This window comes from Daucus carota, chromosome 6 (genome assembly GCF_001625215.2).
Source record: "Daucus carota subsp. sativus chromosome 6, DH1 v3.0, whole genome shotgun sequence".
Classification (NCBI taxonomy): Eukaryota; Viridiplantae; Streptophyta; class Magnoliopsida; order Apiales; family Apiaceae; genus Daucus; species Daucus carota.
In genome coordinates, this window is record NC_030386.2 from 27,318,149 (window position 1) to 27,345,502 (window position 27,354).

Below are 27,354 nucleotides of genomic sequence, written 5' to 3' on the forward strand. Positions count from 1 at the left end.
GTGGAGAAGTCAAACATTGCGCTTTGACTCACGGTCAAAGGTTGCGCCTCCTCAGTGCATTCCAGTGTGAGTACTTAGAGTATTTTCAGGTTGGAGCAAGGTGTACCACTGAAGGAATGGCTTGGAGGCGCAAACTTTGACTTGGTCAAAGTTTGCTCTCCAAGTGAAGTTGCTCCCATGGTGTTGTATGTATGTGACTTAGAAAATATTCTAAGTTACAAGGAGTTTGTGCCAAGAGTTGTTGGTAGAGGAGCAACATTTGACCGGTCAAATGTTGCGCCCGGGTCAAACGTTGCGCCCGGGTCAAACCTTGCGCCTTGGTCAAATGTTGCGCCCGGGTCAAATGTTGCGCCCGGGTCAAACCTTGCGCCTTGGTCAAATGTTGCGCCACAGAGTGTACAAGAGGTACTTGGTGACTTAGAGAAATTCTAAGGCAAATATGAACTTGCTCCACCATTGTAATGCTTCCCTTGTTATCACTCCTTTGACTGAGATTGACTTGAGTATGCTCTATCCATATATTTATATTATATTATATTCATAATATTATATAAATATATGTATAAATAAAGATATATATATAAATGTATATAAATAACATTTATATAAACATATAGTAATATATATATATACATATATTTAAATATATTCTCATATATTTAAATATATATAATATACATAAAATTATATGTAAATATAAATATAAATATATATAGGGATATATATATATATAATTACTTATAGATATAAATATATACATATTTATGCACATAATATAATATATATATACACTTAAATATATAAGTGTTTATGTAAAATATAAATTCATATACTATATACATATATATTTATTTAAATATATATACATATAAATATACATATACATATGTTTAAAAACATATATACATATATATTATATTTAATTAAATATACATATATACATATATAATTATATTTGTACATATACAAATATATAAGTGCACACATGTATAAAATGTCACTTCCTGATATGGCTTTCTGTGGAAGCTTTGACATATGGCATTTGAGCAGTAAGCTTTGGCATAGCTGGCATTTGACTTGGCTTGGCTTGGCTTTGGAACAAATGACTTGATATGACTGGATCAATTCTTCGATCGATAAATACTTTGCAAAGCTCCGTACGTGCTGACGCTTAGTGCACTGGTCTGGTTCACAAGCGACTAACACTGAAGTTAAACATTGTACCGTCTTTGTCAGCAAACATTGATCAGTCGGTTCCGGGTTAGTTTATGCTTCAGTTTGTTGATTATAAATAACCAACCAAGATATATAAAAATATCTTGCTTCAGGGGTTGCACTGAAATCTTTCGAGTACTTGGACAACATCTTCATTGCTTCCACAATCTTGAATACTTCAATCTTTATTCTTCACTGAGGCATGAACATATTAATGAACTTCTTCCAGTGAACTTATTCCTTCAAGACTGTAGATGGCTTCTTAAACCTTTGTCTTCGTATTTTCCGATTCCGGTGCAGGCGTAGTGTTATTTACTTGTCTTGTTCTATTGTTGAGTTATCATCCCTATGTAACAGATAGGATTGTCTTTACATTTAGACTTACATTAACTCTTAATTTTTTTTTCCGAATAACATATATAAAACACCTTTTTAACATTTATGTCCAAAAAAATATAAAAACACATTTTTTTAAAAAAAATTAAAGGATTATTTTTCATAATTAAGTGTTGCCAAACGTGCACAGTTATTTTCCTTTCCTGCTATTCACAATCATTTTCCCCTGCAAACTGCTTTAATCCTTAATTTTACGAAAAAGTTACAACCATCTAGTAACGCAAATTAGCCTTGACATTCAAATTTCTTGAATAAAAAAATCCTTTATCTGCACATACAAATAAGTCTAACAGTTTAAAATTCTTGTATAAGAAAAAAGGGTTTTTGCAACCAACCAAAGCTGAGATGTGAAATAGATCATCGACCCGGTAATAACTAAACTAACAGTCTAATCCAAAAAAGTTACACCAGACCAATTAGAGGTCCTCACTTCAATTTACATCCTCATATATGCACTAGCTCTGGATCAGCAGGGTGCGAAACTTCAATATATATTAGAGCTTTGAAAACAAAATTATCAATTTTAGAAGCCTGTTTCCGTCTACACTGGTTTCCAAAGGATTTGAACCTGTGTATGAACCCTTCTCACAAAGATCAGAACACCTGTGTTAGGGCACCGTGCAGAGGTGGCCATGCCCGGGATTATGTTCCAGAGGGTACATGGTTGCACCATTTACATACTTTTGATGTTCCACAGCTTCTTTTCTAAGGCTAAACATGCTTTCAGGTTTCCTTTTCATTTGTTTCTTCGTGATTGAACAAGCAGCCAATGGATTCTTAGATCCTGCTCCTACCCTCCTGTTGAAACATGAATACACATCAATAAACTCTACACCGCTTCAAATGACAGGCACTTCATTATCTGTTGTAACCACACATAATTATTTCCACACGCTCACTCACTCGGCAGCTTGAACATTTGATAGCTAATGTATTAGCAGTTTATATTTAGATGCCCCCCTTACTTGAAAGACACAGAATTCCAAAGACAACATTTTCTGAAAAAATGATTGCCTAAAAACAAGGAGCAGAGAAAGCATGACAATAACTAACTTAATAACTATGAGACTTGTCAAGTTAAATAGTAAAAGGGGTGTACATGAATTCATGATGGCTGGATTTGACCATATAAAAAACCAACTAGGTTACATTAGACGCCCTACTTGCTAGCTAATGACAGTATCAGCTGTACAGTACTTAGTCCAATGCCTTGTAAGTTTAAATAACATTTAAGACAAATGAGAGTAGCAGGAATAGGACCACAGTTGTTGCAATATATCTTTAGTACCCATCCCTTCCTTATCCCAAGCAACCAAATTTTAAAATATTGCTCATACAAAAAAGTTTCTACAGCCTTGCATTCATTCATTGTAATAATAGAACATGATTCTAAGGCGCAAAGATAATTGTTTCCAAAATCACTTACCCCAACAACTTGTCTGATGCCGTTTTGGCAGCAACAACTGTGCTTCGGCTAGGTAACCACTTCACAATACGCTTGGGATCAGCTCGCATTGGAGAATGAATCTTTATAAGCTTTAGACAGAGGAAACAGTATTGTAAATTAAAAGGAACCGAAGGGTACATATTGCACAATATACAAGTAAGCAAAGCTACAATGAAGCCTTCCTATCACACCCGGGAAAATAATAATTAATTGGCCTAAAGTTTTATCCTCTGGCACGAAAGATGACCAAAACAATCATCTCCAAGAGAAATTAACAGTAAGATTCGTTACTACTGTAGCACTATTAAAAACCAGATATAGTAAACTTACTCCCAAGCACTCCATCATCTGGTAGTAAGCTCTACCATGCAGAGGGGTATGACCTTGTCGAGACTCTGAGAAATATCTAGTCCTAAGGAGATGCCAGAACTCTGGTCAGAACATGTGCTTCGAAGTTGTCTATAGCAACTCAGCAAGGGATATAGGCTTCATATGGAGGGTGAGAAAACGGATAGATGAGATAGCATATAGTCACTTTGCCACATACCATTCTTTGTAACCTGGATCCACAGTAAAACCATACATGTCAACAGTGTCACAAATAGAGAGAGCAAATTCGAGAGCCTTGAGTCCAGTTCCCTTTGCTGCAGAACCAAAAGATGCACCCAACATAAGATACACAGGATTGAGTATTGGGATTTCCTGTAATATACAACCAAAGCTGATAAAAGTGGAAATGTGTAGATTAAGGAGCAACAAAAATTAAGTAGTCATCAGTTGTTTATGATATACTATCACTATAACTTTATGTCCATGGGATTAACAAAATAATAAATAAAAAATCTCAGGATAAGAACAGATTAAAACAATAACAAGTGCATGGCAGAGATAGATCAAGCATTAATTAAAAAAATTACAAACCTGAATCATTTTGCTCATGATATCATGTATCGTCGTCTTAACGAGCAAAACCTCCTTTCCTGTTTCTGCCGTATAAAAATTTTAGTATCCTCCTAAAGGTAGGCCATCTTTACCAAAAAAAGTACAGTGAAGACAATACCATATAGTTCTGCAACTTTATCCAGAGCTTTAGCAGAACCTCTATTAAGAAGACGAAATGTACTTTTTTTCCCCACAAATTCTGTGAAGTTCTATAACGAACCAAAAACAAAAACAAGGTATAATTACTAATAACAAGCAATCAAAATATCAAGATGGAACATGACTTATAATATCATTTCTTCAAACCTGGATTGGTGCACCATTTTCCCTGAGAACAGCATCATAACTATCTATCTCATCGCCGAATCGGGTTTTCAGAAGATCTCCAGAATTGCCAATAACAGCACAGCGGTCAAACTGATGTGGAAGATAGGGTGGTGTTTCAGGAAGCACCAAAGAAAGTTTCTCCACGCACAGAATCTTGTTTTTGCATCGATTTCTGTAGCATAATGCCATAAAATATTCTTTAAAGACTTTTAACGATAAAGTGAACTATTTTATATACACAAAATTTGGGATGCATAAAGGGAATTGCAAAGGGAAGGGGCAATGAAGGGAATACCATCAGCTATTACATCTCAACTCAGTCACACAGAAACCAGCAAAGTTTTTACCAAATTGTCAAGAAATTTGCTAGTTTCTGAGTGACTGAGTTGAGATGTAATACCTGACAGTATTCCCTTCATTGTCCCCTCCCCTTTCCAGAAGACCAGCAACACCAACTACCATCTCTTATTTATATATTTTATCCACCAAGACAAAAAATAGAATCATGCCAGACAATGATTTTATATTTATCTAGGACCAGCAAAAAGGTCTGAAGTACTTACAGTAATACTCCCTTATTAATCCTTCTCCAGGCGTATTCCTCCCAGCCATGGGGCAGAGCATCAATAAACTCTTTGGTAAGTATTGTGGTACTATTCCGAACCTGAGCGAATAACTCAGCAAATATAAAACCAATATAATAGCAACATAAAAATTTCGCAAAAGCAACAGCTGAGCTGTTTATTAAGCTGACAACCTGACACTAGACAGTTTCTTAGCTGAAGCAAATTGTGTAGCCTACTTAAAATTTCAGTTCCCTAAATGAGCCAAGTACAATTTTGAAAGAGCATATATAACTGAAGGAAGACAAGTAAAGATGATAACCTGCTCCCATGTAGCCACCGCTTCGCATAAGTTGAAACTGTATGATAAGCCTTCAAGTTCTCCTGTTTTTGGATCTTTCTGATTAAACATGGGAAATCATATAAAGGTTATAAAAACATTGTATCTCCCATGCTTTACAGGATATCGGGGGTTCAAAACCATGTTGAAGACAAGGTGGGTGGGTGAGTGTATTCAATTCACAAAGAAAGGAAAAAAAACTGAAGAGTTAATGAAATAGTAGAAGTTCATAGAACTAAAGAATTTTCATTGAATAACATTAAAAATCATAAGCACGAGTAAGATTTTCCATGATCACCAAGAAAATTGCCGAAATAATTATGTTTAGAGCATCAAATGATGAAATCCGTCACAAAAACTTTTTCTTCATAAAGAGAAGGCAATGGAATTAATGAAAACACACCCATTTTGGAATGGTATCAGCAGGAAACTGTATCGTAACTTCACAATAATCCTTGCCACTCACAGCTTCCAATCCTAATCCATTTGCCCCCTGGGACCATACGCACATACATATAACCAAAAAAGCCTTAACAAACTACAATCAAACACAAATTTCAAAAAATCACAATTTAAAATCTTCTAACAGATTAACAACAATTATAACAAGCACACAAGGCAGTAACTAACCACACACTTCCGAAACCCAGTCTGCAACGTTCGCAACGCTTCCAAATCTTCCTCCCACAATTCTAATGTCTCATCTATGTATCACATTGTAAACCCACAAGTCATTACATCTTACACAATCTCACAAGTCAAATTCTCACAATTCTATCTTAAATTTTGCAAACTATAAAATAAAGCTGCAAGATTGATAATTAAAATAAAGATAAGATTGAAATTGTAGTCTTACTTAAATGAGAGACGCCAATGATGTAAATGAGAAGAGCAGCGAGGCCAGAAGCTAATGCAAACGCAAAAGCCAAGTGTAAAAGCCGCATCTAAACAGAATTTCAAACCCAACAACAGAACAGAACAGAAGCCCTGTTTTATTTATGAAAAGATTTAATAGATCTTGAACGGAACAGCACACGGATTGATCTTCCGACACGACACTGGCAGCTTCAGTTGTTAAGTACGACGTTGTAGCTTTCAGTGTGAGTACGGAGTCCCGTTGCTGTTCGATTGAGATTTACGAATTTACGATCAAAATAAATCGCTTATAAACTTTCAAAAAAAATAAATCGCTTATACGGTTATTTTATTCAGATTTTAATTTAAATTTTAAAACAACTATGGGAAAGTAATATTATATGATTTAAAAATTGAAAATGGAAAGTTATTTTTTGTTTACAATATACAAAACTGAGGTGGTATCTGGATTTATGTTTAAATTTAATTTTGAAAAAATAATAAATATAAATATGATTGTTCATAAATTTTAAAAAACAAATAATAATCATCAATATACTTATATAAAGGAGAAGCGAGGGGCGTGTAGGTAGCGCCTCTCACATCGCTCCGTTCTATTATTTAAATTTTTTGAAATTTTTGGATGAAAAATATCAAAAATTAGAACTATTTTTTTTAGTTTCGGATATATTAGAAATTAGTGAATAAAGTCGCGCTTCGCGGCGGCGTTCTGAATTTTGTATAAATTTTGATACGGTTTAATATTATAATTGCATAAAAGTTATTTTGAGTCATGTTTCTGTTAAACATATCATTATATTATAATTAATATAATAATTTGTTCAAGTGGTCCTCATGTCAAACACAATACTAATAAAAAAAACATAGATAAAAATTATAACAAAAAATACTAATACTAACATAGATAAAAAATTATTTTAGCCACTTTCCCGTCAAACATAATACTAATATCATTATTTAGATAAAAATTAGTTTGGGCCGCCTCTCGTGACCGTCAAACACAGTACTACTCCAGAATAAATTTACATTATCATAAAATCAATATATGATTCTTATTTTATTAATTATTTTATTTTATGATTCCTATTTATTAGTTAAAAATTATTATTCTTTTACAGTTCTAATTTTTTTTGCTATTAGCTTTTTAATGATTATTATCTTTACGATCTTTTATTTTCTATTCGAATTTTAAGAAAATTATAAGATTATATCGAAAATAAAAATTGTACATAGTAGCTTACAAATTTTAAATATAAATTGTATTTTATCTATAAATGTTAGTTTAAATAAATATAAAAATTATTCTCATTATGATAAAATTAAAGATTATGATTGGATAAAAATTATTTTGAACTGTGGTCCCATTTTAACAAAAAAATATATTATCACATAGATAAAAAATTATTTTACCCACTTTCTCGTCAAAGATAATACTAATAGAAAAATTATTATTATTTAGATAAAAATTAGTTTGGGCCGCGTCCCGTGCCCGTCAAACACAATACTAATCAAGAATCATTTACATTATCATAAAATCAATATATTATTCCTATTTTATATATCATATCTTATTTTATTTTATTAATTATTTTTATTTTATGATTCCAATTTATTAGTTAAAAATTATTATTCTTTTATGATTCTAATTTTTTTGCTATTAGTTTTTTAAATGATTATATTCTTTACAATCTGTTATTTTCTACTCGAAATTTAAGAAAATTATAAGACTAAATCGAAAATAAAAATTGTACGTATTATCTTACAAATCTTAAATATAAATTATATTTTATCTATGATTGTTAGTTTAAATAAATATTGTTAGATATAATTGATGATTAATAATGTTCTTAAAGTTTGTTTTAGAACAGGAGTGATCAGAGTTTAAGCTGGAAGCTGATCAGAGTTTAATAAAGTCTGACCAGAGTTTGATAAAGTCTGATCAGAGTTTACATAGTCAAGACTCGTCAGAGTTTACACGTGGAAAGAGCTCAGAAGCGGATATACTTCAAGGAAGGATAGAAGCGGAGGAGTGATTTGCTGACTATGGAAACCAAACAGAAAACAGTAGCAATCTTTGATTGATAGAATACATAGCTGATTTATAGGATATCAAATCAGAGATTGATTTTGTAACTGTGTCTATATAAACACAGATTAGGGTTACTCTATACGAGTTAAGTTATCGAGTACATTCTTAGAAGAACCCTAGCAGCTCTTAGTGATAATATATAAATCACTGAGAGAGTTTTTGTAACCGATTAAGCTTTGTGAATAAGAGTTTACTGCTTTCAATCTCTTATATTGTCATTCTGTGTGATTGATTGTGTTCACTATATCAACTAATACAGTGAGTTTATAGGACCTAACAAGTGGTATCAGAGTCAGCTCTGTTAAGATAACTACAGTGAGATCTTAATCACAATCATGTCTGAAAAATCACAAGCTTCGTCTTTTAGAGTTCCAGTCCTTAAGGCATCTGAATATCCAGTCTGGAAAGAGAGAATGATTATATTTCTAGACTCTGTCGATCCAGAATACCTTGACAGGATCTATGCACTACTAGAAATATTGGATTAGACATCGCCTAAAAACCGATGTCCCGGTTTATTTTAGGCGATGTCTTTGTCGGTGATGTCTATTGTACAATATTAGACATCGCCTAGAAAACGATGTCTTAAACAGCATAGACATCTTCTTTAGAAAAGTAATCGATGTCTTTTTAATTATTGACATCATTTATTAAAACTAAATCGATGTGCAAACGGGATTAAGACATCAGCTCTTCTACTCGGTGTGATGTTAAAAACCCATATGACATCATCTCATATTTTGCACACTATGTCAATAAGCTAGTTTAACATCACTCTCTTTTCAGGCAGTGATGTTGAAAGAATTTGAGACGTCTTGGTTTTTAGTATTAGGTGATGTTAAAAGTTTTTCAGACATCATTTATGTTTTTTGTCTAATGTAAAATATAGGCAAAACACATCAATCTGTTTAGATTAGCCAATGTCAAAATGCACTTTAGACATCGATTGTTGTCACAGAGGTGATATTTATTTGCTTTGTAGACATCTGCATTTTTAGTATTAGGTGATGTTAAAAGGTTTTCAGACATCATTTATATTGTTTTGTCTAATGTAATATATAGGCATACACATCAATCTGTACAGATTAGCCAATGTGAAAATACACTTTAGACATCATTTTTAACAAAATAGCTGATTTTTATTAATATTTCAGACATCAGTTTTTACTTAATGCCTGATGTAATTTCAATTCTTGCACAATATGTGATATGCCTTTTTTGAGCACTACCATCCTGATCTACACAAACCAAGCAATATAATGACCAAAACAAATTTTCATTTCACCCAACAATACTGCCATATATAAATTATGCATAATAACAAGTCAACCAACAATCTCCAACCAATGCCATGAGGCCATAACATTATAAATTCTGCATAATTAAGGCTAGATCGATCACCATAAAGGTGCTAAAAAGTCTAGGTCTAAAGTCTGATGAACCACAAAGAGTTAAAGCAAAGTTTGTCAAACTGTTAAAGCAAAAGTGCTAGATGTATTGTTCAATAAAACCAAGAGCCTCATTCCGCACCTCATCCAGCTCGTCCATTTCATAGCAAAAATAAGAAAATTTTCGACACCAATTTCATATTGTAATGAATCCCTATCTTCTCTAATCCATGACTTATCCATTTTGAACCTACCTGCTGATATATCATTACAATTATCAATATTTTCAGTTATATAATCAATTATACCTATATTATTATAGTATAATGTATTACATACATATATCATCATATACTACAGTGAATTAAACTCCCATATAATATTATCATAATATAATGTGTTATAGTACAACAAATTCATTTTACTCACAAATAAAAGCAATAACACAAGGCAGAGGTGCAAAACACAAGGCAGAGGTGTACTAACAAACACACATGCATATATATATATAGAACAAATGAATTTTACTGCCAATTAAAATGGAATTCAAGTCAATGTACCACCTAATTAAAGAACAAACAGCATATACAACATAGACTCTGTATTGTTCAGATTCAAAATTAAAACTAAAAATTAGGCTTTCAGTCCCCCAATTTCAAACCTATCATTTTCAAACTAATCAAATGCAGATGAAAACTCCAAATCTAAACCCCGAAATTAGAACCCCCAAATTGAAACCCCCAAATTAAAATCAGATTAATTATATGAAACAAATAATTTTCAAGTTAAAAATTAGGGTTTCAGTTTGAAACTTACCAAATGTAGATTAAAACTCCTAATTGAAACCCCCAAATAAGAACCCCCAAATTGAAACCCTAAATTAAAATCTATGAAAAGCTAATGCGGATGAAATTCATAGAGAGAGACTGAGCATCATACCTCACTCAGCTTTCGAGCTTAGAGAGAGAAGATAGACCGAGCTTTAACCCTAAATTTGTGCACCGAGAGAGAAGCTTGAGCTCGAGCTTCTGTAGAGAGATGGAGCTTCGGAGATTGAGAGTTGCGGAGAGATTGAGAGCCGTGGAGATGAGAGCTGCGGTGAGATGAGAGCTGCCGTGAATCCTTGCTACGGCCGGAGAGATTCGAGGTGAGAGAGAGTCGAGGTGGAGAGAGTCTGAGGTGGGAGAGAGTTGAGAGTGAGAGTTTAGTTTTAATTAGGTTATAGTTTTTGTTTTTTTTAGCTGAAAAGTATTGGGGGCGGGGGAATTGTTTAAGAAGTGGGGGGAAATATATTTGGTGAAGTACGGGGAAAAAAGTGAGAGGCGCGCATTTTATTTTTAAAAAGGTGGTTAAGACATCGCTTAGTTTTGGGAAATGATGTCTAAACAGCACAAAGACATCGTAAATATAATAGGCGATGTAATAAAACCTTTTAACATCGGTCTCACCAGTAACCGATGTTAAAAGTGTGATGTCTATTCCAATATTTCTAGTAGTGATGATGGACCACATATGCCCACCAAGCTCTCTGTTGGGCTTGGAGATGAACCTCAGAAGATGGTTCCAAAAGACAAGAAAGATTATACCCCTGAGGACATCTTGTCAATTGGCAAAGACTCAAAGGTGAAACACCTTCTGCACAGTGCCCTTGATAATGCAATGTCTAATAGGGTGATTGGGTGCAAAACTGCTAAACAAATCTGGGATGCTCTGGAAACCAGATGTCAGGGAACTCAAGCCATCAAGAAAAACAGAAAAACCATCCTTACACAGGAGTATGAGCACTTTGACTCAAAATCTGGTGAGTCCTTGACAGATCTGTATGACAGATTTGTCAAACTGTTGAATGACTTATCTCTGGTGAACAAGGAATATGATCTTGAAGACTCAAACCTCAAATTCCTTCTGGCTCTTCCTGAAAAATGGGATTTGAAAGTCACTACAATAAGAGACAATCTTGATCTTGGAGAAATGTCTCTTGATGATGTTTTTGGAAGACTGAAGACTCATGAACTTGAGATGGAGCAGAGGAGCAAACATCATGGAGGCAAATCAAAGTCTGTTGCTCTAAAAGTTCAATAGGAAGCTGCTAAGAGCAAAGGAAAAGCTCATGTCACAAAGTCTGACATTGAGTCATCAAACTCTGATGACTCAAACTCTGATGTTCCCTCAGACTCTGAAGAAAGTGATGATGAGATGATGCAGTTAGCAGCATTGATGGTGAAAAGCTTCAAGAAGTTGGCTTACAAAAAGTTCAACAAAGGCAAAAGTTTCTCAAGGAAAGACAGAAACTCTGACAGAGTTTATGATAAGAAGAACTTCAGGAAGAATGAGGGCAAGGAAGGAAAAGCTGGAAAAGCTGACAAGTATACCTGTTTCAACTGTGGTGAAAAGGGTCACTTTGCATCTGAATGCAAGAAAGCCAAGAAAGAAAAGGAAAAAGCCTTTATCACCAAGAAAGGAAACTGGACAGATACATCTGATTCAGAGGAAGAAGTCAATTATGCTCTGATGGCAAACACTGACAACAACTCTGAATCTACTGCTAAGGTACCTCATTCTACTCTTGCCTTTGATACTGAAGATATAACTGAGTTGAGATTGTTCCTTAAAACTTTGCATATCAGCTTTAGAGATCAGACTTTAGAGAATGAAAGATTAAAATCTGAAACTCTAAGTGTAAAGAAAAGGAATGATTATCTAGAAAAAGAATTAGTTCAGATGTTAGAAGTTCAGAAAGAGAGAGATGATGCTGTCATTGTCAAAGATGAACTATTAAAGAGGTATGCATCTCTTCAATCAAAACTTGCTAAGGAAAGGGATATTATTAAGACATGGACTAAGTCAGGCAAAACTACTCAGGATATCTTAGGTAGTGGAAATTGGAAGAAGGGACTAGGTTACACTGATAACTCAAAAGCTGAGTCATCAAAAACAGAGTTTGTTAAAACTGTAAAACCTAAGGTTAAACCTGTTAAATTTGTTGCTGAATCCTCTAAGTCTAAACAGAGTAGACCAGAATCAGAGATTAACAACAATTTAAAATCTGATAAGCCCAAACAGGTTAACATAGGACTGATGACTCAGAAACAGCTTAAGCATAAGCTTAAAGAGGTAAAGTCTAATAACAAAGACAAGGAGCCTAGGAAAAATAGAAATGGCAAGGTTGGAATAGACAAGAGTAATAACTACATGCCTATTCCAAATGCACCTAGGAAGACATGCCATAACTGTGGAAATACTAATCATCTTGCTAATTTTTGCAGGAAGAACAAGGACATTAACTCCTTACCTACAAAGTCTGGAGTTAGAAAAAGTAGTATTAGATATAAACCACAAGATCCATGTTTTCATTGTGGTAGTTTATGGCATTCTATTTATACTTGCAAAGAATATCATAGTTTGTATTATGATTATTATCTATTGAAACCTTCTTTGAAAAAAGTTAATAAAAACTCTGCAAGTACAAAATCTGTTTCTAGTACAAACTCTGTTCCAAAGTCTGTTAGCTCAAACTCTGATAATAATAATTCCGCTGCAAAAGCTAACAAACTTAATAAGGCCAAGGGATCCAAGCAAGTCTGGGTCCTTAAAACTAACAATTAGTGGTCTTTGTGATTGCAGGGCAACAGGAAGAATATCCTAGTCTTGGACAGTGGATGTTCAGGACACATGACTGGAAATAAGGCCCTGCTGTCAGAGTTTGTGGAGAAAGCTGGCCCAAGTGTTTCTTATGGAGATGGCAACATAGGAAGGACTCTGGGATATGGCAACATCAATCTTGGAAATGTCATCATCTCAAATGTAGCTCTTGTTCAAGGGCTAAAACACAATTTACTCTCTGTCAGTCAGATCTGTGACAGAGGATATCATGTTGATTTCTATGAAGAACACAGTGAGATAGTAAGCAAGTCAACAGGCAAGGTGGCAGTGATTGCTCACAGACATGGAAACATTTATGAAATCAACTTGCCTACAAACTCTGAAGGAAAAGCAATTTGCTTATCTACAAGAATCTCTGCAGAAGAAAGTTGGAAGTGGCATAAGAAGCTCTCACATCTCAATTTCAACTCCATAAATGAGCTTATAAAGAAAAAGCTTGTGAGAGAACTCCCTGAATCACTACTCACTTCAGATGGCCTATGTGATTCATGTCAAAAGGCCAAGCAGAGAAAGACATCCTTCAAGAGTAAGACTGAATTCTCAATAAAGAAGCCATATCATCTTCTACATGTTGATCTATTTGGACCAGTTAATGTACCATCCATTGCAAGGAAGAAATATGCTCTTGTCATTGTTGATGAGTATACTAGATACACTTGGGAATATTTTCTTCACTCTAAAGATGAAACAGCTTTGCATCTGATGGATCATGTGAAGCAACTGGACCATGGATCTGAAGACAAAGTAAAGATCATTAGAAGTGATAATGGAACTGAGTTCAGAAATTCAACAATGGAGGAGTTCTGCAAAGAAAGAGGTGTAGTGCAACAATTTTCTGCACCTGGAACACCACAGCAAAATGGTGTAGTTGAAAGGAAAAACAGGACTCTAATAGAAGCTGCCAGAACTATGCTTGATGAGGCTAAATTACCTACTTATTTCTGGGCAGAAGCTGTTCAAACAGCTTGTTTCACTCAAAATGCAACACTGATTAATAAGCATGGCAAGACCCCATATGAGATGGTGAAGAAAAAGAAACCAAATCTGAAGTACTTTCATGTATTTGGGTGCAAATGCTTTGTATTGAAGACTCATCCAGAACAGCTTACCAAGTTTGATTTAAAAGCTGATGAAGGCATTTTTGTAGGTTATCCTCTGACAACAAAGACCTTCAGAGTCTATAATCTAAGAACCAAGGTGATCATGGAATCCATACATGTGTCATTTGATGACAAGAGAATTATGGGTTTAGCAGATATGGATGATCATGAAGAACTGCATTTTGACAATGAAGAAATATTCTCTGATTCGACAAACTCTGATGAACAGTCAAACTCTGACTGTGAGCAAAATACAGCAAACTCTGGTGAAAATTTACAAGTTCATGATGATGAAGCATATGTTGAGGGGGAGCATCAGAATGTTTCAGACTCTACCCAAGACTCAACCTCATCAGAGAATGCTGACTCAAACTCATCAGAGAATACTGATTCAAACTCTGATAGCACAAATTCAGGGGGAGCTACAGAGAAAGATCAACAGAATCAAGAAAGCATGGATCAAGGGGGAGGATCCAATGATGAAAGTAGCCAACTTCCACATGCTAGGAAGTGGACAAAATCTCATACACCTGATTTGATAATTGGAAATCCAGAAGCAGGTGTGCAAACAAGGACAGCTACAGCAAATGAGTGTTTACATCATTGCTTTCTGTCACAAACAGAACCTAAAAAGGTGGAGGAAGCTCTTCAAGATGCTGACTGGATTCAAGCAATGCAAGAAGAGCTAAATGAGTTTGAGAGAAATAAAGTCTGGACCCTAGTACCAAGACCTAAAGATAGATCCATAGTTGGTACAAAATGGGTTTTCAGAAACAAAACTGATAGTGAAGGTGTCATTACAAGGAATAAAGCAAGACTTGTGGCAAAAGGGTATTCACAACAGGAAGGTATTGATTATGATGAGACATTTGCTCCAGTTGCAAGATTGGAGGCAATTAGAATCTTTCTGGCCTATGCTGCTCACAAGAAATTCAAGGTATTCCAGATGGATGTCAAGAGTGCTTTTCTTAATGGGAAACTGGATGAAGAGGTATATGTTGAACAACCTCCAGGATTTGTGGATCCAAAGCATCCAGACTATGTCTACAGGTTGGACAAAGCTCTCTATGGACTAAAGCAGGCTCCAAGGGCATGGTATGAAACTCTAGCTCAATTTCTTATTGAAAGTGGATTCACTAGAGGTACCATAGACAAAACCTTGTTTTATTTGAATCATGGTAATGATCTGCTTTTAGTTCAAATCTATGTTGATGATATCATTTTTGGTTCCACTAATGCTAAACTCTGTCAAAGGTTTGCCAAGCTCATGCAGTCTAGGTACCAAATGAGCATGATGGGGGAACTCAGTTATTTTCTGGGTTTACAAGTTAAACAGACTGAAGATGGGATTTTTATCAATCAAGCCAAGTATACCAGAAATCTCTTGAAGAAATTTGGTATGCAAGACAGTTCAGCTGCAACTACTCCTATGGCAACAGCAACCAAGCTAGACAAAGATACTGGTGCGTCAGTGGATATCACAAAGTATAGAGGAATGATTGGATCTTTGCTTTATCTGACTGCAAGTAGACCAGACATAATGTATGCCACATGTCTATGTGCAAGATTTCAGGCAGATCCAAGAGAGCCTCATCTGATTGCAGTAAAAAGGATATTCAGATATCTCAAGGGAACCACATCATTAGGATTATGGTATCCTAGAGAATCAGATTTTAGTCTAATTGGATACTCTAATGCAGATTTTGCAGGTTGCAAAATTGACAGGAAAAGCACAAGTGGGAGCTGTCAATTTCTGGGTGGAAGACTTGTTTCTTGGTACAGCAAGAAGCAAAAGTCAATATCAACATCAACAGCAGAGTCAGAGTATATAGCTGCAGGCAGCTGCTGTGCTCAAATTCTTTGGATGAAGAATCAACTGTTGGACTATGGGTTATCCTTTTCTAAAATTCCTATTTATTGTGATAACCAAAGTGCTATTGCTATGACAGGAAACCCAGTTCAACATTCTCTGACAAAGCACATCAGTATAAGATATCATTTTATAAGGGAGCATGTGCTGGAAGTAGGGGTGTGCATGGTGCGGTTTGGTGCGGTTCCGGACATTAACCGTTACTAAACCGATGAATGCGGTTTGGTTCGGTTAATCATCATTAACCGTAACCGCACCAACTAAAACGGTTTTTCGGTTGCGGTTTACCATTAGTCGGCTGCGGTTTTTTTCGGTTTTTCCACTATTATTTGCTATTCTTGTGCATAATGATTTTTTTAAAAAAATATAAAATTTTCATGAACATGTACAATATGTTCGGTTACTATTTACTATTGTTTCTATACGAGGATATAGGAAACATTACATACTTTCGTCTAAAAAACCTTAATACACAATAAAAATTAAAACATACATGTTTTGACAAGAAATTAGATGATGTCAAGTCAATAAAATTACCCAAAATCAACTAATCATGAAATTCAAATAAAAAGTTTTCAAAAAGTACATGAATAAAAAAAGTAGAATAGGTTTCATAATAAAATTTGATCAGCAGATTAACAACAGAAATTTTTCTGCTTTGTGGCAAATCACAATAGCCCTAGTTTTCGATCAAGCGCTCCTCCAAATATTTGGGTGCCCGGTTATTTAATTGACTCAGCAAGTATGCAAGTATGGAATAAGAACCTCCATATAAAATTAGATGTGAAGTTTAAAAATGACTAAGGTGCTTTATTACTATTATTAATATATATATATATATATATATATATATATATATATTTCGGTTCGGTTAATTTCGGTGCGGTTTTAGCATAAAACCAAAAATAAAACCGCACCACTAATTTCGGTTTTTTTATCTCGGTTATTTTCGGTTTTATTTGCGGTTTGGTTTTTTTCGGTGTGGTTTTTCGGTTTTTTTAGGTTTTTTTTTGCGGTTTCGGTTTTTCCTGCTCACCCCTAGCTGGAAGGAACCATTGAACTTCACTTTGTTCCCACTGAACAGCAGCTAGCAGACATATTCACCAAACCACTAAGTGAAGCAACCTTTACTAGGCTGGTGAATGAGCTAGGAATGATATCAGGAACTGAGTAAACATAATGGTCAGATCTTTCAAGCTTAAATTGTCAAATTACCATATGCATTGCTCACAAATTTGCCATGATATACTCTGATTGTTAAACTCTGATGACATTCTCTGATGATATACTCTGTTTGTTATACTCTGATTGTCAATCTCTGACGATATTCTCTGATGTTTGTAAACTCTGAATCTTGATAAATGATCTCATTTTATTTCTTTGAGACAAACAACCTGTGAAGATACTATGAAGCATGATCTGAATTAGTAATCATGAATCTCAGTTAAGTTCTTCAATCTTGATCTCAATTTTGTGCAACTGTATTACACAAGAAGCATTTACTATCATTGAGACTCTTTTACTTCACATATCTTAATTATAAGTGAGACTGATTAATTTGAATTTTCTCTCATTAAATTAGAGATGCACAGTGGTTATAAACTCTGATGACTTTATATCTAAGCCAATACACCCCAGATGATAAGCATGGTACTCCTTTGAGATCTTAGATGTCTATATGACAGTGACTGGGAAGACCCAAACATTTGCTGGTATTAAGTAATTGCTAAGATTTTATAATCTATGGTGACCAGTCACAATCTCTGATTACTGGAGAAATACTGATGCAATATTCTATTTAAAGGTCGTGCCTCATTTGCACTGAGAAGCGTCCTTATATTAAAAAAAAAAGAAAGAAAAAAAGAAAAAAAAAGGGGTATTTAATTGCATAATTCTTCATCAGAGTATGTCACTTCTCTATGTCTTGAGAGTTTGAACAGATTATATTTGTCTTCCTTATTCTTAGGAAATTATGAAATTCTTTAGTCTCTGATTTGATATGTTAAATCACACACATTTTTTCACAAGCACATTATTGAGCTATGGATTTTATGACAAAATCTGATTCTTGATGAATTTTCTAAACATTATGTTTAATTCTAAGGTACTTAGAAATTTATTTTCTTTGTTTTAAATCTCAGAGTTTAAAATTTGAGGGATTTGATCTTGATTTTTTTAAATCTTGTCCATCTCAGGAGTTTAAATATTCAGAGAATGTGAAGAGAGTGTTCCAAACGGCTGTCTTGTTAGTGGGCTTACATGTAAAACATTTTAATAGGAGAACGTGTAATCAGCATTTATAACTGCACAAGTTTTACTGCGCTCATGATTACTATTTTCTTTTCTCCATGCCACTAACACTCATCTACCAGTTAAAATCTGACAGGTGTACAGCTGAACAAAAAGCCCAAGCGTGTACAGCTAAACAAAAGCTGAAGAGTTTATCACATCAGATTTTATTGCTTGTTATTCACTTATACACTCATCTTTACACACACTCTCTCAACAAACTCTTAAGCTTTCCTCTCTGCAACTCAAATCTTCTCCTACACACTTTCTCAAACACCTTTCTTCCTTTACAAACTCTGTTCTAATGGCGACTTCAGCGTTTACTCATGCAGGTGTGGAATTTGTTCCCAACAACCACGCTGCCATTCTTAACACAGCAGATGCTCCAAGGGATTATCATCCAATCCAGCAATTCCTGGCACAGAGTGCCCTGGCTACTGCTCTTACCGCTCCTGCCAGACTCTCTGGAAGCCAAATCATCACATTTTGGAGGACAGGGCAATATGATAATGGTGGTGCAGATGGATCACCATCTATTGTATTCGCATATGAAGGGGAGGAGTATGCTGTTACTCCAGCCACAGTTCGTCAAGCATTCAACATGCCAGAGAATGCAGCTTACATCACAAATGGAGATACCAATCTCAGGGGCATGATGAATGCTCTGGGCTACAGTGAATCACTTGACAAATTAGGACAATTAAAGCGTCCAGGACTAAGAAGAGAATGGAGCTTCTTCTTTGACTGTATCACGAGGGCTTTCCAGAAGAAGAGCACCAACTGGGATGCTATACCCATGGATATGCTACAAATTGGGTATTCTCTGATCTACTCTACTAATTTTGATTTTGGTAGATTAGTTCTTAGAAATATTGGTGAAAGAATGCATGAAAATAGACAAATCATATATTTCTCAAGATTTTGTCAATTACTGTTTAATGCCACTGTTGGTGAGGTGGATTTTGCTGTTGATGATGAGATCAAGCCCTTTAGGCTTCATAAAAGGGTGTTCAAGGACCTCATCTCAAAAGATGAGAAGTATCCAATCCAGAGGCCCCTCCTAATTCCAGCTCCAGTTAGAGCTAGGATGGATTTGCCCCCAGTCCAACAACAACAACCTCAACCTTCCAGAACTCCCACAGCAAGCAGATCTTCTGCATCCAAGTCAGCAAGGGCTACAAAGTCTGATGCAGCCCCTTCCACTGTGAAGACCAGAACCTCTGTTGCTACACAAGTTCTGAAGACAAAGTCTGATGTGCCAACAAACTCTGATACAGTTCCAACAATAAACTCTGACACAATCTCTAAGACTTTAAACTCTGAAGCTGCTTCTCCACCAAAGCAGAAAAGAAGGAGACTTGTTGCAGCTTATGACTATGATGATCTGGAAGCCTCTCCTGCAACAAACTCTGAACCTCCTCAGGCTAGCCCTCAGTCAAGAAAAGTCAGATTTAAAGCAAGGGCAAACAAGCCTAAGAAGGCAAAGGTACCAATAACTGAGATCACTGATTTCACTCTTGAGGAAGAGCAAGCACCATCTACTACACTTCCTGATTCTTCTCAAGCTCTGATGGTGCATCCTCTTCAAGCTGTTCCACTCTCTACTGCTACAGCATCCTCTACTTCATCTGAAGTAGATGAGGAAATAATCTGCAAGGAACCAGTTACAACTGAAGCTGGGACAACATTATCTGATCCTCACACTCCAATCTCTGATCATGGACCCTCCATTCCAATTCCTCAATCTCCATTGAAATTTCCTAAGGGTGCCATAATTCATGATACAACTCCAGAAAATTACAAGTCAGATGCTGTAATTACAGACTCTGACAAGGTAGCATTGGAAGCATTGCAGTCACTTGCTAAGGCTGGTGGAGAGCCCAGCAAATCACAATCTGCAGATCAAGAGAAAGTTGTTCCAGATCCTGTTGAAGATGATGTTGATTCTACATCTGATGATGATGAGGATGATGAAAATGAAGATGAAGTCCCCATGTCTCTTCAACAACAGAAGTGGGAGTCTACCAGTCAATACAATGCCAGACTGCAAACTCTGAAGACAAACTCTGAGCCTCTTCCCAGGGATCTTCAGGTTGATCCACCTAATGAAGTATGGGATACACTCTGGCTGAGTCACCAGCATTCTCTGGAGCCAGCAAAGGCTGAAGAATTTCTATCCTTGGCAGAGAATAAAATTACAAACTCTGATGTCATGTCAAGCCTCAAAGCCACAGTTCTTTATCTGAAGACATTTCATACTGCTCATGCTAAGACATCTAAGTCAGTAGATGGTCTCAGAACAGAGGTAGCTAACTTGTCTGAAACTCAGAATATGGACAAGAAAAGGCATTTACTACCTCTGAAGGAAGACATGAAGAAGCTGGTGTCTGCAAATCAATCTCTGGAACAGAGGATGTCAAACATTGAGTCCACTCAAGAGACAATGTCTAAACAGCTTGAAGCCATCCAATCTTCACTTTCTCTGATAACCTCAGTACTGATTCCTGATGAGGATGATGTCAAAAAGGGGGAGAGAGTAGCAAAAGTCAAATGCAAGTCTACTTCTCAAACTCTGAAAAGAAAGAAAAATGATGATGATGATGATGTGGATGACTTCACAAAGAACAAGAGATTTCAAGCTGTAACTGGTGGAAGAGTTTCAAACTCTGACAGTGCAAAACAGTCTAAGCAAAGCTCAAAGTCTGCTCCAGCTCCAACACACAATGTCACATCTGGATCAAAGCAAAGACCAGTGGCTGGATCAGATAAACCAATGACTGATGAAGAATATGCTAGACTGATATTTGAACAAGAAAATCCAGAAGCTAAATTGGATTTGGAGTTGATTGCTGCAGAGGAAGCTGAACTGAAGAAAGAATATGTTGAAGCTATAAACTCAGGTCAAATTCAGAAACCTGCAAAATCAACTGTCAGACCAAAAGAAAAGGGGATACTGATCAAGGAAACTACTATTGCTGATCAGAGTTTACCAATCAAAAAGGTATACTCTGAAGATGAATATACAAGCAAAGGCAAAAGCATAGTAGATGACAGCCTTGAGAAAGGCTGGATTCAGAAGAAGCCTACAACCTCTGACAAAGATCAAGTTGTAAAAGGAAAGAAATCAGAAGCTGCAATCTCTGACAAAGCTCATATTGTAGAATCACAAGAAGAAAAATTAACCTCTGACACAGCTCAAGTTAATGAGGAAGCAAAGAAAGATACAACCTCTGACAAGGCTCAAGTTGTGTTTAAACCAACAACAACCCCATTACCAGGATTTGCAAAGCCAAGTCTGATGACTGAGATAAATTTCGACAAGGGCTCAATTTAACCAATCTCTCATCGAAAAGCAGGAAGAGATAAAGGAGGATTAGGATCTAAATATGAAAATTTTGATCAGAGTATAGGATCAATGTCAACAGATCCCTCATCTCTCTGTGCACCCAAGACTGGAGCATTGCAAGAAAGAATGGACAAACTTGATTCAGTCCAACTGGTAAAGAATGACAGAGGTGATAACATTCTTATCTACTTTATGTCTGATGGAACAGTGGTTAGAGTTATTGAAGCTGATCTCTATGCTAAACACTGGGAGGAATTGAGATATGTTCAGTACATATTTCAAGTGAAGAACAAATCATGTCAGCACATCTCAAATCTGATCAAGGATCAAATCAAGAGAAAGATGGGTATAACTGGAAACAAGAATGCTGGACCTTTTATTCCAAAGTACTTTAATTACCAAGGACAGCTAGTTGAGATGAAGAAAAATTCAGCACAATTAGAAACAGTAGCTGGGATCAGAGCTCTTAGTTTCAATGAAGAGTCTGACAAAGGTTACTACATTAGGCTGGACAAGGACATGAAAAGAAACAAGATCTATGATCTTAGAGCTGCAATCTATCAAACTGGAGTTTCAGATCCAGAATTAAGAGAAGTCAAAAGACAGATGACTGCAGCACTTGCAGAAGTTGAAAGGGAACTCCTCAGAGAATACTTAAAGACAGCCAATGGTGTCTATGAAGCTAAGGAGTAAAAGTATCTGTAAGTTTTAAAAGTTTTCTGTTATGTAGCTAAACTCTGTTGCATTTGACTTATTTGTTTTGACATCATCAATTATCCATTAACTTGCACATAACATATTTATGCACAAGTTGGGGGAGATTGTTAGATATAATTGATGATTACTAATGTTCTTAAAGTTTGTTTTAGAACAGGAGTGATCAGAGTTTAAGCTGGAAGCTGATCAGAGTTTAATAAAGTCTGACCAGAGTTTGATAAAGTCTGATCAGAGTTTACATAGTCAAGACTCGTCAGAGTTTACACGTGGAAAGAGCTCAGAAGCGGATATACTTCAAGGAAGGATAGAAGCGGAGGAGTGATTTGCTGACTATGGAAACCAAACAGAAAACAGTAGCAATCTTTGATTTATAGAATACATAGCTGATTTATAGGATATCAAATCAGAGATTGATTTTGTAACTGTGTCTATATAAACACAGATTAGGGTTACTCTATACGAGTTAAGTTATCGAGTACATTCTTAGAAGAACCCTAGCAGCTCTTAGTGATAATATATAAATCACTGGGAGAGTTTTTGTAACCGATTAAGCTTTGTGAATAAGAGTTTACTGCTTTCAATCTCTTATATTGTCATTCTGTGTGATTGATTGTGTTCACTATATCAACTAATACAGTGAGTTTATAGGACCTAACAAATATAATCATATATCTTATATAATTCCTAAATAAGAAAAAAATTGTATTATCTTTAGAATCCAAAAAATAAAAGAATTGCATTAACTTTTGTAATCCTTGAACCTAATTTTTTTTATAATTATATTTTCAATCTGAAATTCAAGAAAATTATAAAAAAGAATTTTATTATTTTTAGAATCCAATAAAAAAGAATTGTATTGCCTTCAATATCTTTGAATTTGATTTTTTGAATTATAATTTTATTTTCTATTCGAAATTGAAGAAAATTATGAAACTGGATCAAACTATTGTCGAGATTGGCTGTAAGTCTATATATACTATTTGAATGAAATTGCGAAGATCTCAAATATGTTTTTATGACGGAGATGCTATCTTTTTTATCATTATCGAACGACGTGAATTTAGAGCTATGAATCTTTTTAGATAATTTGAGATTCCGAAAGACGCTGATTTTTACTTTTTAGATATATCCTCCTTTAAGGGTGTGTGTGTGTGTTCGCCGGCAGAAGAAAATCGGAGGGTTTACCCTCGATTGGTGAAGCTATAGAATGGTCAATGGTAAAATTACACGCTGCAAATTTATGTCTTCCGATCAATTTATGCGATCATGTGAAAAAAATGATTTTTTATACATGTTTGATACAAATTTATATAATAAATTTATAAAATTTCAGTAAAGTAAAATTGTAAATTTTATTTTCAAATTGAATAAAATAAAACTATAAATTTGATCTCCCAATCAATTCACGCGGTCTTGTAAAAAATTGATTTTTTATACATGTTTGATACAAATTTATATAATAAATTTGAAAAATTTCGGTAAAGTAAAATTGTAAATTTTATTTTCAAATTTAATAAAATAAAACTATAAATTTGATAACCATTAAAAATAAGAATTGTACTTCTTTAATAATTTGTATATTAATGTATAAAAAAATATCAAAAATAAGAATTGTATTACCTTTATGATTCCTAAATAAGAAAAAAAATTGTATTCCTTTGAGAATCCTTTTTCTAAATTTTAGAGTATGACTTTTAGAATCCAATAAGAAGAATTGTATTACCTTTAGAATTCTTGAACATAATTTTTTAAATTATAACTATATTTTCTCTCTGAAATTTAAGAAAAATTAGAAGACTAAATCGAGCAATTCTATAGACGTTCGCATCCTCCTTTATATATATATATATATATATATATATATATATATATATATATATATATATATTGACAAGTTTCAGAATCTGGTTTTGTTTCAGATTATTTATGGAATATAGTATTTTGAAAATTTTAATCTGATTTTGTTTCTATAGCCGAGCTAGAAGAAAATAAGGTCAAACCGCTATTTGACTCTTAAAATAACAAGCCAAATAAATTTTATTTTTCTTGAAATTTTGGTCATTTCACTAAAATGTATATATGTTAAAATCCATGCGGTTGAATAGGTAAAAAGTATTTTTAAAAAAATCAAAACACTAAATTAGGATTAAACACTTGTTAGCGATAATAGTCAAACCTCCATTTGACTGTTAAAATAGCAAACCAAATAGAATTATTATTAGCTGAAACTTTGGTTACATCACTAGAATATATAAACGTTGACATCCATACGGTTGGATCAGTGAAAAATATTTTTAAAAAAGTCGAAATATTAATACGTGGATTTGCATTGAAGTTGAATCTCGTATTTTCATTCCTAAAAATTATTCAGACAACTAAAGATATTTAGATAAGTTTGTTACACAATAGTGAAAGCTTTCCATGTATAAAAACAATACTACTGTACATTGTACACATTTCAGCATGAACTTTCTAATATTCTCAGAAATGTGAACTCTTCTCTTACTCTTTATGCAGTTTACACAAACTAACAGTAATTCATCTCATCTTCAAAGTAATCTTATACACTCTCTCCTTTCTTTGATGCTTGAAAATTAATCTCGTTCGAGAAAAATGTCCTTAGAGCCTATTGCATAAATTCATAGGTTTTGTTTCCAAGTAAAACAATTCATCAAACCTTCAGATTCATGTAATCACGACTTAATAAGTATCTTCCGTCCTTCCCAAATTTATGATCAAAAATAGAGGCAATTACGTCCCTGAAATATGATCTTGAACCGGGTGCCTCCGGTTTCGAGTTGCGGGTGCTTCTGAGGAGCTCGAAATGATTCCTCTGCAACATCCCAGCGCCCAGTTCTTGCAAATTACCAACAGTTGACCATTTCTCGGATAAATCTCAACTTTGTGAAGTTGAGGCTTTTCAGCCAAGACTTGAAAAATCCCACAGCTGCGCGGCTCCTTTGATGAACATGACTCAAGCCATGTTGTAAGCAACTTTGTGGGCTCAACCTTCTTGATCATTATCTGAACTACCCGAGTGGAAACGTACTAGCACCGCGGAGAATTCGGCTAGCAGAACCACAAGTGGATGGCTCACTGATAACATGGAAACACGTATATATTTAAGTCTATTGAAAAATAAAAAATAAAAGGTGAAAGTTATTCAATAATAATAAAAATAAATAAGTAAGGCTTACAGGGCTACGTCTAACCCGTACACGACCACCTCTAGTGACACCCTCAAGGGGGATATGGATGTATTTGACAACATCATCGTTCTCCTGCAGTACCAGTCTTCTGTGAAAAATAGCTGATGGATTCCGAGGAACCTTCAAAAGACATGTAAGTTCCGGATCCGTTATAGTCTTATTCCAGTAACTTGATACCAATGTAAAACCAAAGACAGTTTTTGACGGAAGCTTCACAAGGATCTCTCGTAGAAGATCTGCTGGTTGGAGCACTTCTGAAGATAGATCTGAATATACAAGGGAATGATGGTACTACGGATGTGACAGGAACAATCGCCCCATCTTTTTCACGTTGATCTTCTGGGGAGGACACCCCCAGTATATCTACATGCTTTCATAAAATATGACTTATCAAATATTTTAAACAAGTGGTATTTAATTAAGTTGATTTGAAGAAGTTACCTGCAGATCTGGCCAAATGGGATGGTTGTTGGAGGAGATACATGGATGATTTGATGAAGCACTTTCTTCATTGTTTCCTGCCGTATATACAAAAAATGTTATTAAAAAAATAGTATATCTAATATATAAAATTTGAAGAAATTGGTTTAGTCCACTTACTCATCTAAATCAGAATCGGGGAAGTGCCGGATCTTGAACTTTCAGCAACTATAAGAAATAACATGCATATTAGGTATAAAAAAAATGTGTCGGACAAAAATCTAGAAAAAACTTCCTACCGGGATAACAAATCAACAATCGACTAAAAATACAAAAATGGAACTTTGATTCTTGTCGTAAGTTTTAACTATTATAATTGGTAAGATTGTTGCCAATGTAGATGTCGAGGGGATAGATAGGATATGGGGGTTTTGTTTGCGTGATAAAAAGAGATAGTATGAAACAGATGTTGGGACGGTGTTATTTGGGAGCGGTGTTATATGGGGGAGGTTAATAAGAAATAATATGAAAGTAGGTTGGGGGCTGAATAAAAAGAGAGGATGAAAGAGATGTTGAGGCGGTGTTATGTGGGGTGATTTTATGTGGAGCGGTGTTATGTTGGGGCGGTGTTATGAGATGTTGAGGCGGTGTTATGTGGGGTGATTTTATGTGGAGCGGTGTTATGTTGGGGCGGTGTTATGTGGGGGTGATTTTATGTTGGGGCGGTGTTATGTAGGGGCGTGGGGTGATTTTATGTTGGAGCGGTGTTATGTTGGGATGGTGTTATGTGTAGGGGTGGGGAATTAAAGAAACAATATGATATAAAGTGGGCTTGGGTTTGAAACAAAGTGGACTTGGGTTTATAGTTTTGTTTTGCTGATGGATCAGACAAAGCATAACATGTTCCCAGCGAGAAAGAGTTGCTACATGTTCTTGGAACAAAATAGCGTTTGATCAGCGGCGCATTGATCTAGTCGTATTTATCGATTTTGGTTCGCAGATTTATGTTATAACATTATAATCAAATTATCTGATATTTATTTATTTATATTTTGATTAGACGCATAATAATTTTTGATATCAAAAAAAGAAAAAAAATTTGCTGATTTTTTCAAAATTATCGACAACAATGCAAGATTTTATCCAATCAAAATTGA

General features: G+C 34.9%; 1 protein-coding gene across 1 annotated transcript; it reads right to left on the minus strand.

Moving 5' to 3' along the window:
• Positions 1-1,827: 1,827 nt before the first annotated feature.
• LOC108224922 (sialyltransferase-like protein 2) lies at positions 1,828-6,377 on the minus strand. The gene is made up of 12 exons (XM_017399685.2): positions 6,087-6,377; positions 5,861-5,934; positions 5,634-5,723; positions 5,213-5,290; positions 4,891-4,991; positions 4,307-4,499; positions 4,119-4,209; positions 3,980-4,044; positions 3,606-3,760; positions 3,389-3,470; positions 3,038-3,147; positions 1,828-2,409 (listed from the first exon to the last, which is right to left on the minus strand). The coding sequence occupies exons 1-12, from the start codon at positions 6,172-6,174 to the stop codon at positions 2,220-2,222; spliced, it is 1,317 nt and encodes a 438-aa protein (XP_017255174.1). The 5' UTR covers positions 6,175-6,377; the 3' UTR covers positions 1,828-2,219.
• Positions 6,378-27,354: the final 20,977 nt, after the last annotated feature.

What these genes read in the sequence shown, in the direction of transcription:
- LOC108224922 (XM_017399685.2), bottom strand. Translation starts at nt 6,174, where the DNA reads ATGCGGCTTTTACACTTGGCTTTTGCGTTTGCATTAGCTTCTGGCCTC. An exon ending in TAAAGTTGCAGAACTATATG is followed by an intron (nt 4,045 to 4,118) that starts GTATTGTCTTCA and finishes TTTATACGGCAG; the next exon opens with AAACAGGAAAGGAGGTTTTG. An exon ending in GATCCAGGTTACAAAGAATG is followed by an intron (nt 3,471 to 3,605) that starts GTATGTGGCAAA and finishes GCATCTCCTTAG; the next exon opens with GACTAGATATTTCTCAGAGT.